Source organism: Medicago sativa, chromosome 1 (genome assembly GCF_051527215.1).
Source record: "Medicago sativa cultivar Bolivia chromosome 1, Bolivia_mono, whole genome shotgun sequence".
Taxonomy (NCBI): domain Eukaryota; kingdom Viridiplantae; phylum Streptophyta; class Magnoliopsida; order Fabales; family Fabaceae; genus Medicago; species Medicago sativa.
The window spans coordinates 2280661-2301140 of NC_140749.1; the positions used below are offsets into that span (position 1 = coordinate 2280661).

The following is a 20480-nucleotide window of genomic DNA, read 5'->3' on the forward strand; positions in this document are numbered from 1 at the left end:
TGTTTTATCTCATGGTAGTGTTCCCGTATTGCAGAGTAATTTTCATATTGTGATCAGGCTTCAAAGTGTAAGCCAATCCTTCAATCCTAGAGCTGATTATTTTTCGGTTGTGGATCTTTCTTCTACCAAGTATACAATATGTATGGTGAAATTTTCTATATGTTCTGGTTCCTTGGTTTATAGACAAAAAGGGGTTGGTTTCATTCACATAGTTAACATTAGCAATATGGGTCTTCCGAGTGATTATGGCCAATTTGGATTTTTTGATCTTTTTCATCATACATTAAATCCAATTACCACACCATTTCCAAGTAGAAAAATTTGTGTTGTCCCCATTTGTGCACACATTGTTGCATCTCTTATCAAGGATATATGCACATGTCTTGGAATTAAGGTCTTTGATTGTGTTCATATGATGCCCACTTATGAATTGCATTTTGCCACAACTATTTTCATTTCGGTGCATTTTGACTTGTCAGAGGCATCATTATATGTAGAAGAGTTTATTACATGTGTGATTAAAGGTGATTCAGATGATACTGTGCATACAAAGCTTATAGTTGACCCTATGGTTATCATTTTACCTATTGAGAAGTTGGAGGCTTCAATCAGTTTCTTTTTGCCACTTTTGAATAGTATGTTGATGCTTGATTGTAGAGGTAAAAAGAAGAGTAGTGTTGGAAATGACCACTTTTATGTTCATAGGAACATGTATGCTTCTCTTATTCGCAAGGTTTCCAATATCAAATATCATGTTAATACTAATCCTACCTCATTGCTTGTCTATGTTGGTAGTTATATACAAGATCTTTTAGTAGTTTTTGAAGAATTTTCTTGGGTCTCTTATTCTGATCAAGTGGCTCTTGCAAGGATGTGTCCTGAAGTTAATATGAATTCTGCATTGTACTTGATTGTTGATTGGTTCTATCAGAATTTTTGGTTTCTGTCCCTGTCCATATTTGAGCAGATACAATATCAAGGTTTTCCTTCTCAAGTACCAAACGATGGCAGGGAGAGTGATATCAACAATTGGTGTGGTTTGTGTTCTAGGTTCATGTCATGTGGTGATTGGTATGCAATGATGGGGCAACTTGAGAGTTCTCTATTGTTTTCTGCAGTAGACTTTGGTCTTAGATTTGGGGGCTCTACACTTCGGACACTGAATGAAGCAATGAAAGACATTCAGTACCAAGGTTCTATTATTGCCAAAAAATGCTTCATGGTTCCTTTTGTCACAGTAGCCTATTTTGATGAGAATATATACAATGAAATTCTGCACTGTTCACATACAAAAGGTTGCTGCTATTTCAAACAATGGGATCCGGGTGGTAATGGCTATTTTTTCTATACCGAATGGTCTCTACAATTTCATCAATGGGATCCGGGTGGATGTTCTCTTGTTCATGGGAAGGTCCATCTGACTTGGAAGCAAAGGAAAGAAATTACTATCACTCAACAAACATTGAGTCAACCTTGAGGACAAGGTTGATTTTTAATGGGGATGGTAATGTAATGAGTCAAAGAGTTGAAAGGGGCATTATAGGAAATGTGAATGTGGACTCTTATAAATAAGAGAAAGCCAAGAGAAAAAGGCATGGAATATGTGTGATGTCAACATTCTTCTTCTAACCTCTTCTCTCATTTTACTATCCTTATTTTCCTGCAATTTTATTTACTGCAATTATACTCTCTCTTTGTGTGTTCACATTATCAATTAATTGAGATTTTTATATCAATTTTAGTACCATTACACAAACCAACAAAAATCTTTGGACAAGAAATAAATTTTGAGTTTTTTTTCCTTGGACGTGTATCACATTGCATAGAAGCTATATACAAATATTCGGTTCATTCTTTTTCACCAAAATTTATGATCTATAGTAAGGTAAAAAATCGCTAGAAATTGTACCAACAAATATCTTGATTGAGGAATGAAATTTTGAGCTATATTTTATTTCAAGGATTTCCAGCACATTGACATAACTTATATATTCGACACGATCCTATATTAAATTTATTCTTAAAGTCACTAATTCAAATTGTGTAGTGATGTTATTGTTGATAACATCTAAGTTCAAACAAAATGTAACAATGATAGCATAATATACCAATTCAACTAGTTTGAGTTAGAGATAAAAAGTTGGAGGTTTTGAATTCCAATTCGAACAAAAGAGAAAAAGCTAATCTAACAATTAATTACTTACATTCACTATTAAAAAAAACTTGCATAATGGACTAATATGATTTTTGACCCATCTAAACAAAAATTGAAATGTGAGAAAAATCATAAAAATACCAACATGCATATAAAATGATTTGCTAATTGGAAGTACTATAACGTTATTTTCTAACATAATATATTATGCAAGCCACAATTCTTCAAATAAAAATTATTAATAAAAGGTCTCTTATGTGTATTGATATGTTATGTTTGTCCCTTTCGATCAATAAACATCTTAATGGTCATTATAGCTTATTCTTTCTTTTATCAATTTTTTTATATTGTTTTTTTCTTCTGGAAACAAAGCTCTCACAACTCTCATAGGGCATTCATTGGAGAAATGGGGGTCCTCCGCATCTAAATAATCTCAATGATAACGGTGACATGACTCGTTTGCCACTGCATCACGATGTTGTGCATGTCTACCATAATGTCATAGCCTCATTGATTGGGTCCTCCCTCGTACCACAAATTATCCTCTATCATCATTTCTTCAAATCTTATAGTGCAGTCATCAACAAACATCACCAAGTTCACAATTGAGGAATCACTAAATTTTAAAAATAGCTAATAACTTCATATAGGAATTACAATGATCAAAATTGTCAAAAAGTTTTCAAATACCAGCACATTAAGTCAATAAAACATGAAAATCACAATCAAACAGTTGAAATAAAGCTAATATTAATTAATATACAACAATTATAATTTAGTGTATAAATGAGTATTTTTTTAGTCATGAAATGTTAATTTGAAAGTGCAAAAGAAAATATTAGAATTGAATAGTATGATATGATAATGAACGTGAGTTGGGGAGGGGTAGATAGAAGTTAAAGTGAATGGGCCGGATAGTGAGCCTAGTTCGATAATGACTTGCTGATGACTCTAGATTTCAGCTCTTCTCCCAACACATTTTGCTTGCGTCCAGCTGAAATACTTAAACTACCCTTGCGTTAGTTAACTAATGCAAGTGTAAAAATTTGCGCAAATTAAGTCATGCTACGTGATTTAAGTCACGCAGAGTGACTTAACTCACTTTTTTTAATTTATTTACTATATTCAAATTAATTTATTTACTTTATTCTAATTTATTTGTTCACTTTATTCTAATTTATTTATTTTCTAAATTATTTGTTCACCTTATTCTAATTTAATTATTTTGTAATTAATTTATTTACTTTATTCAAATTAAGTTATTTACGTTATTCTAAATTATTTATTTGCTTTATTCTAATTTATTTATGCACTTAAAATAAATATTTATTCGAATTTATTCATTAAATAAATACAAATATAAATAAAAAGAAATGAACTAAATTAATATTTATTCGGATTTATTCATTAAATACAAAATTAGAAAATAAAAGCAAATATAAATAAAAAAGAAATGAACAAAATTAATACATATAACAACATCTCAATTTATTAATAGAATTCATACAATAATTGATACATTTATTCGAATTCACTAAATAATCTACTTATTTTCTTTTTACCCTCTTGGGGTAAAAAGTTCTTTTTACCCTCTTGGGGTAAAAAGTGAGGAGCCTTCTTCGGGTAAAATAGTGACCAACCATCTTGGGGGAAAAGATGTAACAGCCCGATTTTCGTTAGATTTATTTTAATTAATTTTTATGTGTTTATATGTGCTTGTACGTGATTAATTGTCTATGTGTGTATTTTGGTTGGGATTATTAGAATTCGGTGTTAGAAGGGTATTTTAGTCATTTTGGACTTACGGGTATTTTGGTCATTGTGTGAGCAAGGGTAAATTAGTAATTTCTCTGTGAGGATTATTTTTTAGTGTTTCAAGTGGGAACCATTAATTTTACCAAGTTACTAGTGGGTTGTGGTAATTAATTAAGAACCGGTAACTATTCGTTATTTTTATTCGTAAGTGGGTAGAAACGTTGTGAATTAGTTGTAATAGTATTAGGCCCATTAAGACATTTGAGGGTTGAGCCCAACAGTGAGGAGCCTATTTAAACTCTAGTCTTTGAGGAAATTAGGTCATATATAATCATTTACACATTTCACACTTTTGAGAGATGTAGAGAGAGAAAGAGCAAGAACAGGGGTTAGAGAGAAAAGTAGAGATTCAAGAGGGTGGAGTTAAAGTGAAGCCTAAGCTTAGTTTGTGCTCAATTGAGCTAATGGGGCTAGTATTCGCTCATAATTCTTTAGTATAATCTATTTTCTATAAACTCATAAGTGCTTAATTGTGAAAAGTGATTATTGTGAATTTAATTGGTGAAATTCGTGCTTTAATTTTGATGCAATGTTTAAGTATGTGAATTTGATGAAAATTAAGTTGTTGATGATGAATTTGCATGCTTGAAATGTATATATGGGTATACTTTGTATTTTGCTCAAAATTGGTGAAGTATGATATTGTTAGTGTTAGATTGTCGATGAATTCATGGTCAATTGATATTGTTGTTGTTATGAGATGTTGTTGTTGATGATTCATGCCATGGATATTCATAATCATGGAATTGTGGTGTGAATTGAGTTGTTGTTGAAAGTTTTGGTGAAACTTTGTTAAATTGTGTTGAAATGATGTTTTGATTTCATGTTCCATATGATTTTGAGTGTCTTTTTATATACATATACTTTTAAACAACTTTTGGGAACGAATTTGGACATTGGGGGATACAAATTTCGGTTTTTGGGTAAAAAATGGTTGGAACCCGAAACAAATTGTGCAGAGCTGATGACTGGTCGCTTAAGCGAGCTCCAAGCGTGCAGTCACTGCAAGCTTCTGGAGCTTGGTCGCTTAAGCGAGCATATGGTCGCTTAAGCGAGCGAGGCCAGTTGCAGCACCTTTTGTTTCGTGTTTCGGGAATTCGGGGGCCGATCCGAGCTTTCTAAAATGCTTCTTTCAACATGTTTGATCACTGTTTTTACTATTTAACTTACTGGAACATCTTATGGATTGGATTTGACTTGATTTTGTGAATTGAAGTAAACTTTTGAAAAAAATGTCCAAAAACGTCGATTTTTCCGAAACTCGTTTTTCTCAAGGAAAAGGGGTAGGGTTAAGGTTGTATACTGATTATATGATTTCTAAAAATGGTTGTGATCGTTTTCAATGAGTTTTAACTTATTTTTCCTTGAAAATGGAATTCTCTGGAAAAGTTATAAAGAGAGACAAACTTTGTGATTTTGATGATTTTGTCGTAGTTGGGCGGTGAAACGCACATGTATACTCAACTGCACTTATATGTGATCTAAGTGTATACATAGTTGAGGCACTAGAGTTTGTTTACTTAGTTTTGGTTCAATTGCCTCAATTGTTTTAAAGTTGTAAAATGATAGACGAACTTTGTTGAAAATGATCTTTAAGGCCAAATACTACGCAAGTATTTTATGAATAGCTTTATATGATTATATGAGGATGTATGAATGATTGATAGGTGTTGAATATGATGTTTATCATAGTGTGATGCATTTTCTCCTTTACTTGGATTGTGAGAAATTGAATGAAGTTGTTGAATTATATGATGTAGTTGATGTTGATGAATGCGTTTATGTTACTTGATGGTGAACGCATATATGCTAAATAATGGTGATGATGTGGTGAATTGTTTGTGTGAACATATGCATTGTTGTTGAGTCATATGTTCATGCATACATGACTGATGATGATTGATTTTATATATCCGAAATGACGACGATTATGATGTTTTTGTTGCATCAAAGGTGACGACCTTGTTGGTGATGGTACCACATGCATATAGGAATCATGTATAGGTGCATTATACGTCCTTGCATATGTGTTGGTGAATGAATGTGATTGGTACATTGCATGATGATGATGTTGTGAACTTGTTTGTGTTGATGAATATTTTTTTGAAGTTGAATGATCCGTTGTGCAATTGATTGAAGTTAGTTCAATGTATATCTTTTCGAATTGTTTATGTTTAATTACGATCGATGTGATGCTAACCCCCAATGGTCTTTGACTGCCTACCTGTTTGTATGAATGGATAGACGGCGTGCAAGAGTGATCTTTTAGCTTGCTTGGTGAGTTGCTTGAGGATAGCGGGAGCTTCCTCTATTTACCTGTTTAGAGTATTAGATTAGGCTCTGATTATGATGTCAATCTTATGTTATTTTGGATTGATTTTTGTTGTTGAGATTTTACCCATATGTTGGGTTTTGAGGATTTTGTTGGTGACTTATTTATGAGTTTATGACATGTATATTTGGAGATGTATGATATATATCCGCTGCGACTTTTTGGAAGGTTTATATATGCATGGTGTTTTGAGATCTATTGAAGACGTAACGTCTATTTCTTGAATAATTGTATTATTCGCGTGTTTTATCGTTTTAATAGAAGTAGGGCGTTACAAAAGACATCATCAACTTGGGGTAAATTTAAATATGGTTCTTTTTATACCCAAGAAGATTCTCTTTACCCACGGTAAAAAGTTTTTGGGTAAAAAGAACCAAATTTAATTTTACTCCAAATGTTGATCTCTTTTTCCCCAAGCGGGCTAGTCACTATTTTGCCCTAAGAAGTTTACTCACTTTAGCCCCCAAAGAAACTTTTGACAAAAAAAAAAAGAAGAGAAATAGAGGGAGAGAGTGAGTAGGGAGAGAAAGTGATATGGTGGTGAGGAAATATGGAAGTATGGAGGGGTATTTATAGGTGGGAATGGTAGTATAGGTTATAACTATAAATGTGGTCAAAAAAACTTGTAAATTTGGTAAAAAAAAAACGTGTAGATTGAATGTTGAAAAACTGACCAAAGTCCAAAAAACGCGTGTTCTTCAGTTCTGACCACCGACCAACTTGCATGAGTTAACTCGCCCCCAGGCCTGTGGTGCATGACTTAACTCACGCAGAACTTATAAGGTGCATGAGTTAATTCACGCAGCGTGACTTAACTCACGTAAGGGTATAATTGAAAATTATGTTGGGCGTGAGTAAAATGTGCTGGGAGAAGAGCATAAATCATGACTCTATGGTTAAAGAGCTACTTGTTGATTAATTAAAATTAGAATTCTGCTCTTCTCCCAACAAGTTTTGCTCGCTCCCAACTGAATTTTCGAAAATACCCCTGCGTGAGTTAAAACACGCCGGGTATAATAACTAGTTAACTCAAGCATGTGTTAAACATGAAAAAAACATACGCGTGGGTTAACTCACGCAGAGATTAACACTAGTGTGAGTTAACTCACACTAATTAACAATTGTAAAAGCATAATCACGTTTGAGCTGTGATTACCACGCCGCAAGCAACCATTGTCTCCACCTAAGATGGAAATTATTAACTCGCAAAATTTCTTAAGCTTTTTAGACAATAGTGGTCGCCACCTAATCATAGGCTAATGTAGCCATCTTAACATGTGTTGTTTGTCCAAAACTCCACCTCATCATCTTCTTTTTCATTGAATGAAACCTAGCCAACTTCTGATTTTGGATTGAAATGCATCTTGGCTATGCAGCAATAAAAACGCGATTGTGCTTTTGAAATTATTAACTAGCGTGAGTTAACTCACTCAGCATGTCTTAAGTCACGCATGTGTAAAATCAACGTGATGTTAGTTTTACACATACGTAAGTTAACTTACGCAGAGATATTTTCGAAAGTTTGGTTGGGAGCGAGCAATTTTTGTTGGGAGAGGAGCAGAATTTTTAAAATTAATTAATTAATGAGAGAAAATAATTAATAGTTTATTTAGAGGTTTGAAAGAAAATTCTGTCAAAAAAAAAAAAGTTTGAAAGAAAATGATGATCGACTCTTGTTATTGATTAACATCATCGTCGTTTTTGGTACCCGAACGAAGACTCTAGAATCTTCTTCTGAACCAACGCACGCAGATCTTCTTCTCTTTCACTTTGCTTTATCTTCTCAATCAAATCAAATCAAATATTGATAGATAGATAGATAGATAGATAGATAGGGTATTTCAAAACCTCTTTACCCTCGACGACCACTCTTCTAATTATTTTACTTTTTGTAGAATAGAATAGGGTTTTTTCCCATATATATATAATACAATACAATCATGCTATTTTCTTTCTATTAGGTTTGCAGCTGAACAACACACCATACCATGGCGAATCAATCTTCAAATGAAGGCAGCAGCTCCAGTACCAATGTTTCTGAACAACAAGATTCAACTCTTCTTCATCTCAATATCAAGACTCTTGATTCGAGAATCTACACTTTTCAAGTCGACAAAAATGTCAGCTTTATTCAATCTCAAATCAATCTGCTTCTTCTTCTGTTTGTTTGTTTGTTTTTGTTATGCGGTTACTGATTGATTACTCTTTTCAATTTTCAATTATTTCATTTCAGATGCCCGTTTCTCTCTTCAAAGACAAAATTGCAACTGAAGTAGGTTTACCAGTTAATCAGCAACGACTCATTTTTAGAGGAAAAGTCTTAAAGGATGAACACCTTCTTTCTCACTATCGTATCCTTTTATTATTTCTACATCAGCTTTTAAATCACTCATGTAGTAGAATTTCATGTATCATAAAATGCCTCATTACTGTAATCCTTATCCACTAAAGATGTTGAGAATGGCCATACATTGCATTTGGTTGAAAGACAGCCAAATCAGACACACACTCCTGCTACGGGGTCCGGCAGTGAGACAGCTAGTGCAAATAGTAACCGAGGTATAACCTAAGGCATTTGCACTCCCCCGTTCGATCCAGGGTTTTTCATAGATCAACTTGTATTGTGCTAAATGCTGATGCTAAATTTTATCATTTGAAAGGAAACAATGTTGGATCAGGTGCTCCTCGTAGCCGTGTTGGGCAAATTTCACACAGTGTGGTTCTTGGGACTATTAATGTGGGGGATCAGGGTGGTGAAGGCATTTCTCAAGACATTACTCGGGTTCGTTATTGTATTCTTTGCTTCTACCTACAGTATCTACAACTTATACTTTCTATTAAGTTTTCTTTCTTTCATATGTGTTAGTGATGATGTTTTGCTTTGCTATTGCCTGAAAACATTATTTATTGATGTAATATGGTTTCAGGTTATTGGGGCAGTTTTGAATTCTTTTGCAAATGGGGGCCAGGGCACAATGAATGCTCCTAATTCCGCACAAACTTCTTCGGTCAGTGTTACTTTTTGCTTGAGAAAATACGACTTATTGCCATTTGTGTAATTTACTAGGTTATTATTTTCTTATACGCGAATCACTCATCACTCTAAATTAAATTCACAGCCATCTATGATTTTAGTCTGCATTTAGATTATCCTTGAAAGTGCATGGTAATTGTTGTTTAGGTTCCTTCTACTCGTCCTTTCAATTTTATCTTCTTTGATCATGATTAATGAAGTAATCACATCACATGTTGCGGTAACTATTCCAGCTGGTTTGTGTTTCGTAGTGGTAAACAGTTTCATCTGTTCTCCTACTAGTGATAAATATCAAATATCCTATAAATGATTATATTTATCTTCAAAAGTTGATAATTTATTTACTTTTGGCATATCTTTTCCCCCTTTTGGTAAAATGAATAATTTTTTTTTTCCTTATGATTTTTATGATGACACGGTTAATTCCTTTTATTCTCTACCAGTAGTTTAATTTTGAAAAAGATTCAGTGCAGCACAAACATTTGTCCTCTTGAGTCGGTAAATGTTGTTTTGCTACATCCATACTGCAATATATGTGCAACACCTTAACTGTAGCTGAATCCATTTTCTAGGCTCCACCGGGGAACGAAACTGAAGGAAATCAAGCTGGAAATCAGGCACCATCTGGACAGGCATTCCAACCGTTTCCTCATGTTGTTCAGATTCCTATGGCTGCGGGAGCCATACCCGTTCCTTCTTTCAATGCAGTAGGAATATAGTCTCTCTTCTGCACTTCCTCTTAATTTTTACTCCTTTAAATTTTGAATTTGAATATCATTTAACTCTCTCCCATCATTTCAGCCAATTCCCCATTCCCTCAACACACTGTCTGTGTTCATAAATCGCATGGAACATGCACTCTCTCAAAATGGTAATGGTACTGAAACTGTAATCTTCTATCTAGAATTGAAAGGGCACATAAATATTTATGTTTTCTTTTGCAGGTTATGGGCCAAATATATCTTCAACTAACCTTGGAGATCAACGAGCAGAATTGCCTTCTAATACACAAGGGTTGCCAACACTTGAAGCACTAACCACTGTATTGCATCGTACAGAACAGTTGCTTAGTGGTCAAGCTGTTTCTGCGCTATCTGTAATTACCACATCCCATTTATATACATACATTTTTTCACTATCTGTACTTGTTAGTTGTTTGTTGTTGTACTATAAACTTTACTGGAAACTGGCCAGAATTCTTGCCTAGGATAATCCTAAATATGTCCAAATTTCGGACACAACTAAATTGTCTTAATATTGTAACCATTGTAAATCTTTAATTTGTTATGTGTGTATATATGTGTGTGTGAGAGAGAGTGAAAGAAAGGGAGGACATAAAATGTCTTCATAACGATTGGTACTTTGAGCATGCTTTGATGGTAAAAGGAAAACTGTTTGTATGAACTGAAAATAATTGAGTCTTCCTTCTCTTTGCTTTTTTATCTCCATTAAACTCCTCATATGTATGGAAATCTACTACTTTTAGCAATGTTGGACTTTGTTGTACTAAGATAACACCTGCAATTTTACTCATAATATCAGTTGATTAATCGAGGGACCACCCATATGCATCACATTCTGTTGTGCCAGTTAAAGATCACATAGGATATGAAGGATGTATTTTTCTGAATACCCTCTTGTTGGTTAAAATTTCTAATCTAATGTATCCTGCTTTCCATCCCTGATATATGTGTTGGTGCAATGATCCATGAATCTGATAGAATCCAAGTCTCAAACAGAAGTGCTTCTGTTTATTTAACACAATAATGTTGTCATGATGAAGTGCATTTTAATTGTATGGATTTGTTAATGTCAACTAGTCTCAATATTTTCATCCTTTATGTTTATCTGATTCTGTTTTACTTGTAATTTGTGACTCTAGCATATTGCAGGACGCATGGAGCGAGAGGGAACTTCTGCTGATCTAGGTGTAAGAGGTCAAATACAGTCAGAGTCAGTACAAATAGGAATTGCTATGCAGCATTTGGGTGCACTTCTACTTGAACTGGGCCGAACTATGTTAACACTGCGAATGGGACAGTCTTCGGTATGTTTTCATTATTTTCATTTGGGATTTGGATTGCTTTCTTTTGACAAAATACTTTTCATGATCATATTCAATTTTCAGGCAGAATCTGTTGTTAATGCTGGACCAGCAGTTTATATTTCTCCATCAGGGCCAAATCCTATAATGGTGCAGGTTTGTCATTTTTGATATATTCACATTATTTGATTATTTGATATTTCAATTAAGTTGATGACAACATGCAATAAACTGTGCTTAGTTGATATGTCAAAACTTGACTCTAGACATTATAAATAGTTAAGTTGGTTAGATTATTGATAAAGGATTGAAGATTGGAAAAAAGTCAGTTGATAACCATTTTCATTTCAATACCTTGCCCTAGTCAAGCTGTTTGATGAAAGTTCAATTGTGCAACATGAGTCTTCAAATTTTATGACCTGAACTTGACTCTTAACTGTTCACGTGTTATACTGCATACTTGGGGTTTCATGGCTTAGGAACAATACAAGCTATATTTCTGCCAATATGCAAGAAAAATAGTTGATATTCATTAAATTATGTTTAAGATAACATGTGATCTCTATTAGGCATTAGTTGAATAGATTGTTCGTGAAAGAAGAGGTTTTAAGAATGATAAAAAATTCATATGAATCTGATTGCATTCAAATATTTTTGTATAAGGCTAATTTACTCTGTATGGTACATCAAAGAAGGAAAAAACAGATATCTTTTTTAAACGAAAATAAAGCAAGCTAGACAAGAGACTAGTGAGGGAAATTGAAAAAAATCAATATCATATTTTCCTGTTTCGGTTGTCTAGAATTAGGTTTATCTCTTCCTAATACAACCATCGGGTGAGAACAAGTTTAAATTGTTAACCAATCTAATATGACGATGGAGACTACTATGTTTTGTGTCTCTGTAGCTGGATGTCGGTGTAGCAATTTTCAATGATCTTAATTTCGAACACATCATTTTTGTTGTACAATCTAGATCATGGTTCTCTGGGGGTTGATAATTGTGTATGCTCAAGCTCAATCAACGTAAGTTCATCGTTGAAGACTGTAGCATTTTTGATGGTCAATCTACTGAAATTTGTCTTTATCTGCGTGGTTTTGTTGATACTTTATATATTCACTGTTTTTTTTTTTTGAGCAAATATATTCACTGTTTTTGTTTACACTGATAATGTGCTATTTTCAGCCATTTCCACTTCAAACAAGCTCCTTGTTTGGCGGTCCACTTTCTTCTTCAACTCCTGCAACTTTAGGCCCCGTTGGTGTTGGAAGTGCTCCTAGGAACGTAAACATTCACATACATGCTGGTAAGTAAAACTAATTGTACTTCTCCTGGTGAGATATACAAAATTTTTTAATTTTGTATCCTGCCAGGTGCCTCTCTTGCACCAATTGTTTCAGCAATTGGCTCTAGACCAAACAATGGGGAAGGGACAAGGACTGAACACCGTAGTGAGCCCGGTTCTGGTGATTCAGGTTCGACACGGGGTTTACCTGTTAGAAATGTCATACCAGCAACTCTCCCATCTAACCCTTCTGGCATCGGAGCTGCTGGCAGCACACCATCTGGATTCAGTATCTCCACTTCACAGCTACCACCCGATTCAGCTCCATTGTCATCTGTTTTAGCTGAAATCCAGTCACACCTTAGAAACTCTGTTGGTAATATGCAAGGAGACAGCACAATTTTGTCAGGTGGTTAGCAATTCATTGTTTTAATAATATGTATGGGTCTCAATACAATAGCATTGATTCTGCTCCTTCATCATTTCCTTCTGACAGATAGTTTGCCTATATATATTGTTTCATTATATGTGTAGATAGTCTCAATACAATCATATTTAACTTCTAAACTGTTCTGCATCCAATTAGGCCAAATGCAATCAACTAGCAGGGACTTGTCTTCTGGATCTGAACCAAGACCTGAACAGGTAAATGAACAGAGAGATACCGCGGAGATGAGCGGACGTGGGGCTTCCGGTGTATCCTCAGTTGGTTGCACTTCTGAAAGTGGAGTAGAGAAGGTATTACTTTTGTTCATACATGGTGATATATCTATCCCCTACAAGCATAGTTTTTATTTGACTAATAGTTAGTCCGATCACAACCAGACCCAAACTGAGGCAATCAAAACCTGTAGTAATGATGAGAGAGATGTTTTGGTCGACAAATTTGTTTCAAGTTCTTCCAATCAAGATTTACAAAGTTGTTCTAGTGGAGAAGCAGCTGTAAAATCAGAAAAAGTACAGGATGCTCCATCTTCAAGTGAAAGGCGAGATGTAACTGAACCTGCCAAAACTGCTCCTCTTGGACTGGGTATGAGTGGTTTAGAGCGTAAGGTAAGCATATTGTTTATGTTTTTGTGAATGAGAAGCTTGAATTTCGTAATTGATGCTATGTATTTTGCCAATGGATTTGTTTGTTGGGAGGTTATTTGCATGGTGTTTGAAAATTTTCTGGATGAGTCTTCTCTTTGAATTTATTATATATTTGCTTCTTCTTTTTTTTTTTTTTTTTTTTTGTACGTTATATTTTATGATAAACTTGCTGCAGTAGTTCCATTCATCCCTTCATATTTTGTCCTCAAGGATACATCATATTTGTTGTAATTATGATTGGGAAGAAAATTGAACACTGAATTATTACTAGGTTTAACTTTTAAGTACTTTCGGTCCATCATACAAATTGACGGGGAGGAGAGATATCTAGATGTCTATCATACGATTCAAATGGGGTGGATGAAATAGTTGAATGATTGGGGTGGGATATGTGATAGGAGAAAAATACCTCGCAAGGTTAAAGGACAATTTTATCACATGCATATAAGACCAACAATGTTGTATGAAACTAAATGTTGGGTGGTAAAAAGTCAACAAGAAAGTAAACTTAGTGTCACAAAGATGAGTGTTATGATAGATATGCAAAATAGGACTATAATACAATTGTTAGAGAGAAAATTGGGACAACTTCCATAGTAGAGAAAATGGTGAATTATCGTCTTAGGTGGGGTGAAGGGAGACCAAGGAAAAGTATATGTCAAACCATTTAGAGAGATTTATAGGTGAATGGTTTGTATTTGGACCTGACACATGGCAAGAATTTATGGAATCAATTGATGCATGGATTAAACTGCACCTAGTGTAAAAGGGTTTGGCGTTGGTTGTGGGGATGACATGGTTGATCAGCCCTTATATGCCATTCAGCTGTTTAACCTGGAAGTCTCGTATTTATGTTTTTATATTTTGCCAGTTAGCATGATTGGTAATTTTAACATTCTTTTGAAGGTAATTTTAGTGCACTGTGCACATCAATCGTTATGTTAAGCTTAATATTTGGGGATTATCATTAAAAAGAGCAGATCTCTAGCTGACATGATAGGAATATTTACTATGTTTCTGTACCTATGAAAATAAATCATCCCTTTTGCTGCATGATCTGCTCTGCATGATTAGGGTGAAAATCACCCTATTCCACCCTTTCTCAACAGTGATTTGTGGGGCTTCTTTATTTTTTTGGAGACATTTATATATATTTGATTTTCTAAACTTTTTACTCCAGGGATGGCCAATGGGAGACATTTATTGATTGATTTTTTTTACATGGGAACATGTAATGTAATATAAAGGATAAAAAAAGTGAAAAAAAGAATTGATTTGGAGGCAGAAGCATGATGTAAGGAGGATAGGAACCTTATTGAACTGCATGGAGTGTGTGTTGCTTAGTTTTTATCACATTAACAATATAGAATTGTAAACTTGACACATTTGTTCATTAGCAAAGCCTTGGTGAACATGTTTTGAAACTTCTTCTCTTCTCTTGTTTTTTTGTTTTTGTTTTTGTTTTTATCAAATTTGCACGTCCTCGTTCATGACTCATCCTCCATAAATGTGTGCACCACAACAGAGACGAACCAGACTCCAACCTCCTAAAGGTGCTGATGACGGATCCTCCAGTTCTTTCATCAATCAAAGTCAGGAAACCAGGACAGATGGTCAAAATATATTGCAAACACTCGGGGGTCAAGGTTCTGCTGTTAATTTGATAAATGCTGATAGGCCTCAGCGACCCTTGCCCACCAGCGGTAGTCAGATTGATGTGGCGGGTTTAATGTCTCAGGCTCTAAATAGTCCTGCTTTGAATGGTTTGTTGGAAGGGTTTTCACAGCAAACGGGAGTTGACTCACCTGATGGCTTAAGGAGCATGTTGCAACAGTTCACACAAAGCCCGCAGATGATGAACACTGTCAGTCAGATTGCCCAGCAGGTTGGCAGTCAGGATATGGGGAATATGTTAACCGGAACGGAAGGAGGGCAGAGGGGTGGTGTTGACCTCTCAAGGATGCTTCAACAGATGATGCCCATTGTATCACAAGCCCTTGGTGGGGGAAATCCTCCACCACTATTCTCTGCTACAGAACCAGAAAGCCCACAGATGAACATGGTCAGCCCGATTGCCCAGCAGGTTGACAGTCAGGATATGGGGAATATGCTAACTGGAACGGAAACAGGGCAGGGTGGTGGTCTCGACTTCTCAAGGATGTTTCAACAGATGATGCCCATGATACAAGCTCTCGGAGGGGGAAATCCTCCACCACTATTCTCTGCTGCAGAGCCAGAAACCCGTGCACCCTACGGGAATGAAAATTCTGATAATCGAAGTTTGCAGGTTTGTATGCATGTACTTACAAAAAAGGCATAGTTTATTATTGCATTTGCATGTTATATTTATTTATTTTGGTTACTTATTTTGGCATTAGATGAAACTGAAAGTCCTTTTCAGCTCATACTGTTCTACTTGAAGCTTTAAGTGTATTATGTAGATAAATATATCGTTTCATTCATAGGGTGAGCATTAGCTGCAAGTTGGCTGGCAGCTAATGCTTAGGCTTTGTTTGGGAGTTTGGAGGGGAAGGGAGGGGAGGGCTTTGGGGGGTTGGAAATATATAGAAAAATGGACAAAAAATTCACATTTTTTGAAAAAACAGTTTTTTAGAGAATGATAAACTAATACTTATGATTAATATACTTTTAATTTTAAGAATATTATAACAACATAGATTGAATTTGAAAAATTCATATAAACCCTCCATAACCCCCCAAAACCCTCCCCCAATACAATTTTTGAGTTCCCCCAAATGAGGGGGATTTTTTATTATGAGTAAAAAATTAACCTCCAAAGCCCTCTCCTCTCAATGTCTTCTATTTCTTCCACTTGCTCCTTCCTTTTTTCCAAAACCCTCCCCTCCAAACTCCCAAACAAAGCCTAAGTGTTTGTCCTGTAAACCAACCCCTCTAGGGCTGTAAACTTTCAGGCCTGTTTGACATAGTTGGCTGGCCTTTTAGCCTGTAAACTGACCCTTCTACGTCTCTTAATTTTTCTTTATCGTTAGATGATTCAAAAATATTTTGGACTAAGATCATTAATAAATATCTGCCTCACTAGTTGTAAGTAAACATAAACTTATGCTATTATAGTCGTTCTATTGTGACTGTTACCTTCTTTCTCCAGTTTGACCTTCAACCAGTGGCTGATAGGATTGATCGCCTGAGTCCACCTACAGATATCTTCCGTGCTGTAGCTGAAAATGCAGTCCAGCTGTCTAGCAGTGAAAGGGCTTCTGATGATCTTTTGGATGAGTTATGTTGCAACGAGAGTCTTGCCGGCGTAAGTTTATGTTTGTATACTTTGGTGTTTGAATTGCTGATACGCAGTCTACTTTTATTCTCTTGCTTGATTGTTTTGTTTGTGCACAATCACATCAAAAATTTAATTTCTTTCTTGTACAGGAATATTTGGAGATGTTGCGATCTGATGTAAGTAAGCTGCTCGAAGGACGTTCTGGGAGGGACAAGTCCTAATTTAAGTTTATGTGCATATGAATCTACTGCGTCGTTGTTTCGTGTTAAACTCTTAACGCTCCAGAAAAGTGCTACAAATGAGTGTTGGCGTGTTGTGCCCCAAATGGTTTATTAGTTTGGATCATTACCTCCAATTCATGCGCAAAAATTTAGCATACACGACATGCTTAACAGTTGTATCCAATGTTGGATTGAGGTGATTAATGGCCTCCACTGTCATACTTTGATGTAATTGTGACTAGCTGACAGTGGATGCTTTGATTAAATATTCCTGTACATCTTGTGCTTTCATTTTTCAGTTATGAATGACTAAATCTTGCGAATGCCTTTTGTTTATTGTTTTATTAACGAGAACCTTCGGTTGCAAGTGAGCGGAATGAAGGGGACATTATTACTATAATCTCTCGGTAAGGGATGAGATCTTCCTAAAATAGAAAATAGTAGGAGGAAACTTGAGCAGTGAGAAGTGAGTATAGGGAGGAAAAAGTTAAGGTGGTTCATATTTAAAAGTTTCTCTCAAATGGAAAGGGAACACGTATTTATAAAGGTAGCAATTTACTCTTTTTAATCGTATACAATTATCTTTATACGTAAAATGTCGATAGATGCTGGAGCAGAAGGGGGTCATTTACGCAATGTTCCTTAGGTGGAGGAAAAAACATGCTTTCTGATTTTGTTTGTCCTCTTTGCAATTTTTGCTTGGTTCTTAGGATAAGATAGTAAGAGCATCTACAATAGAGATTCTCAATTTAGAGTTCTTAAATGAATCTTACATGTACATATCACTCTTTTATAATTTTTTAATAACATTATCTAATCACTTAGTCACTTCAATAGAGACCATCTGACAAAAGGTTTAAATGGGTCTCACCAATAACTCTTCATCATTTACATTCCAACAATACAATGATTATTTTAATAAAAAGTAGTATGAGGTTCACTTAAGAATGATTGTCTTAAGTTAGATCCTAGGTCTTAAAAGACCCCCAAATTTTTTCTCGAATGGAAGTACCTATTAGGTACCAGATCTTAAATGGTTAAGACCTCGTCATTGAGGATGATCAATGAAATTGATGTTTTACAGTTTTCTCAGAGATTTCAAGCTCACCTAATTTCAAATGAACTAAAAAGGGCACACCTTTTCTGTGGTGGAAAGCAGGAACTGACATTTGTAGCTCCATTTCGATTAAACTTTGGGGTCTTTATTTGGAAATGAAATTGCCAAGGAGCTTATCTAATGAATATGTGATTCGAGTTTGATTTTAGATATTTCTTTTAGCCTCTTATTTAAAATATCATTTGTAGGACTTGTGTGTATCATGTTTATCAAAAGCAAATAGGAGTGGGATTTGCTTGCTAATTAAGATCATTTTGGTACTTTAAGCCTGATAATAAAAAATTGTGCACTTTAGTAAAAATAATATGGTCGTAGCTTCTTAGAATTTGGAATGAATTCATTCCTACAAAACTGCCGTATAAAATGAGGGGTTTCACGCTTTATAAACTCATTTTGGACTATATTGACTTTGATTTTTCCCAATATACTCCTAACACCACACTTTTGGGTTTGGTGCTTGGAAGTAAATGAGGGTGATCGATCAATAAGCTCTAATACCATCTTAAAATTTGGGTTCGACCTAACTCATAATTTAAAAATTAGCTTGTAAGATGAGAAACGTCACTTTTTCAAAATTATCTTGCAATACGAGAGATGTTACTCTTTATAAATTTATTTTTGACTTTATTTTTATGTCACATTCATTAGTTTATATTGTTTTTCTGAAGAACCTTAGTTTATATCTTTAGTAATGCTAGGAACACTCTATTTTGAGCACTCTCTCTAACACTCACTCTTTTATTGGGTAAAATCAATGTATGTTCCACCACTTTATGTGGGTTCCATTTTCAAAGTGTAGGTCCCACATTATTTTCACCAAATAAAAAAGTGAGTGCTAGAGAGAGTGCTCAAAAGAGAGTGTTGCTAGCATTTTTCCTTTAGTTAACTTCATTTGCTCTCTCCGTCCCAAATTGTATGTCGTTTTGGGCATTTCACACGTATTAAGAAATATAATTAATTTTGTGTGGGAAAAAGATATTATGAGTTGTTTTACAAAATTGTCTTTAATAAATGGTATGGGAAAGATAAATTAAAGAATTGAAAGAAGAGAGAGTAATAAATATTTAAGGATATAATAGGAAAAGTAACATTAATGTTTCATTGATATTGTAAAACGACATATAATTTGGGACAATTTTTTTTTACAAAACGACATACAATTTGGGAAGGAGGTAGTATTTATTAATAACGTTTAATGGTACTAAGAGCTTCCACAATGGTACTAAGCTTTCACAATGGCGGTCCTTACGATGTTAATACTATTCACTCTGATACTCTCTTTTAACATTCATTTTTTTATCACATGAAATGATGAAATGATGCGAATGTGATATTGAATATAGAAAAAAAAATCAAATGACTATAGAAAATGAACAACAAATTTTCATTCGAGAATATCCACTCATTTAGCGAGTTAATTTAGTCTCTATAAACTATTAAAATCAACTAAAAAGTTCCTAATTATATTCTCATGTATCAATTTGGTCTATAAACCAGTTCACTTTGAGACTTTGGTGATGCATGAGAATAGACAGTTGATTGATTTTAATAGCTTAAGGGCTACATTTGTGAGAGGATAATTTAGAAACTAACAATTGATTGTTTATTCATGATTTAATTTTACAAGGCGTACATGATATGTGCAAGGGCGGATTCTATATTTTAAAGAGAGTATTGGTTCCACAACATAATAATATACAGTACATAATTAATATTGTCCCAATCGTCGCTGCATATATGGATGCTTGGTGGTGCACCTGTCTGTCGAAGTCTGTATAATAATGATTGAACGTATGGTATATTATAAATTCGTCACATGTGAGGGCATGGCCTACCTTTGGCTTCAATATTATTTATATATAAATACAAAACCAGTAGCATCAGTCACTGACTAACCACAGTCGTCAAACGAAGCCATGTGATCATGAGGGAGACAAAAGCACACACGATGCAAATGGTCAGCACATTTTGTAATTGTATTGACCCCATCCATCAATCACCGACGCCTATTTCATTCTCCGTTCCGGAATAACTGACCCATTTTTTTAAAAAAAAGTGTCTCAAAATAACTGACTCATTTCAATTTTCAATACAACTTTCATCATTCCCAATACAATATAACACTA

At 34.7% G+C, this 20480-nt stretch overlaps 1 protein-coding gene across 4 annotated transcripts; it reads left to right on the forward strand.

The window, feature by feature from the left end:
• Positions 1-7987: 7987 nt before the first annotated feature.
• On the forward strand, positions 7988-17560 carry LOC146951673 (Ubiquitin-like superfamily protein). 4 transcript variants are annotated; one of them, XM_085753996.1, is made up of 18 exons: positions 7988-8138; positions 8264-8422; positions 8536-8653; positions 8754-8861; positions 8963-9084; positions 9230-9310; positions 9909-10043; positions 10138-10207; positions 10281-10432; positions 11219-11383; positions 11465-11536; positions 12566-12686; positions 12754-13074; positions 13252-13403; positions 13491-13718; positions 15283-16044; positions 16888-17043; positions 17166-17560. In XM_085753996.1, the coding sequence occupies exons 2-18, from the start codon at positions 8291-8293 to the stop codon at positions 17235-17237; spliced, it is 2967 nt and encodes a 988-aa protein (XP_085610122.1). In that variant the 5' UTR covers positions 7988-8138; positions 8264-8290; the 3' UTR covers positions 17238-17560. The 4 variants fall into 4 exon arrangements, with proteins under 4 accessions (XP_085610122.1, XP_085610129.1, XP_085610139.1 ...); XM_085754003.1 differs by having other exon boundaries at positions 7988-8133; positions 8263-8422; XM_085754013.1 differs by having other exon boundaries at positions 7988-8129; positions 8263-8422.
• The last annotated feature ends 2920 nt before the right edge of the window (positions 17561-20480 follow it).

Bases quoted from the DNA above. Each gene is read 5' to 3' on its own strand.
- LOC146951673 (XM_085753996.1), top strand. From the start codon at position 8,291: ATGGCGAATCAATCTTCAAATGAAGGCAGCAGCTCCAGTACCAATGTT. The intron at 16,045-16,887 runs GTTTGTATGCAT...TTCTTTCTCCAG, and splicing joins CTGATAATCGAAGTTTGCAG to TTTGACCTTCAACCAGTGGC. The intron at 17,044-17,165 runs GTAAGTTTATGT...TTTCTTGTACAG, and splicing joins GCAACGAGAGTCTTGCCGGC to GAATATTTGGAGATGTTGCG.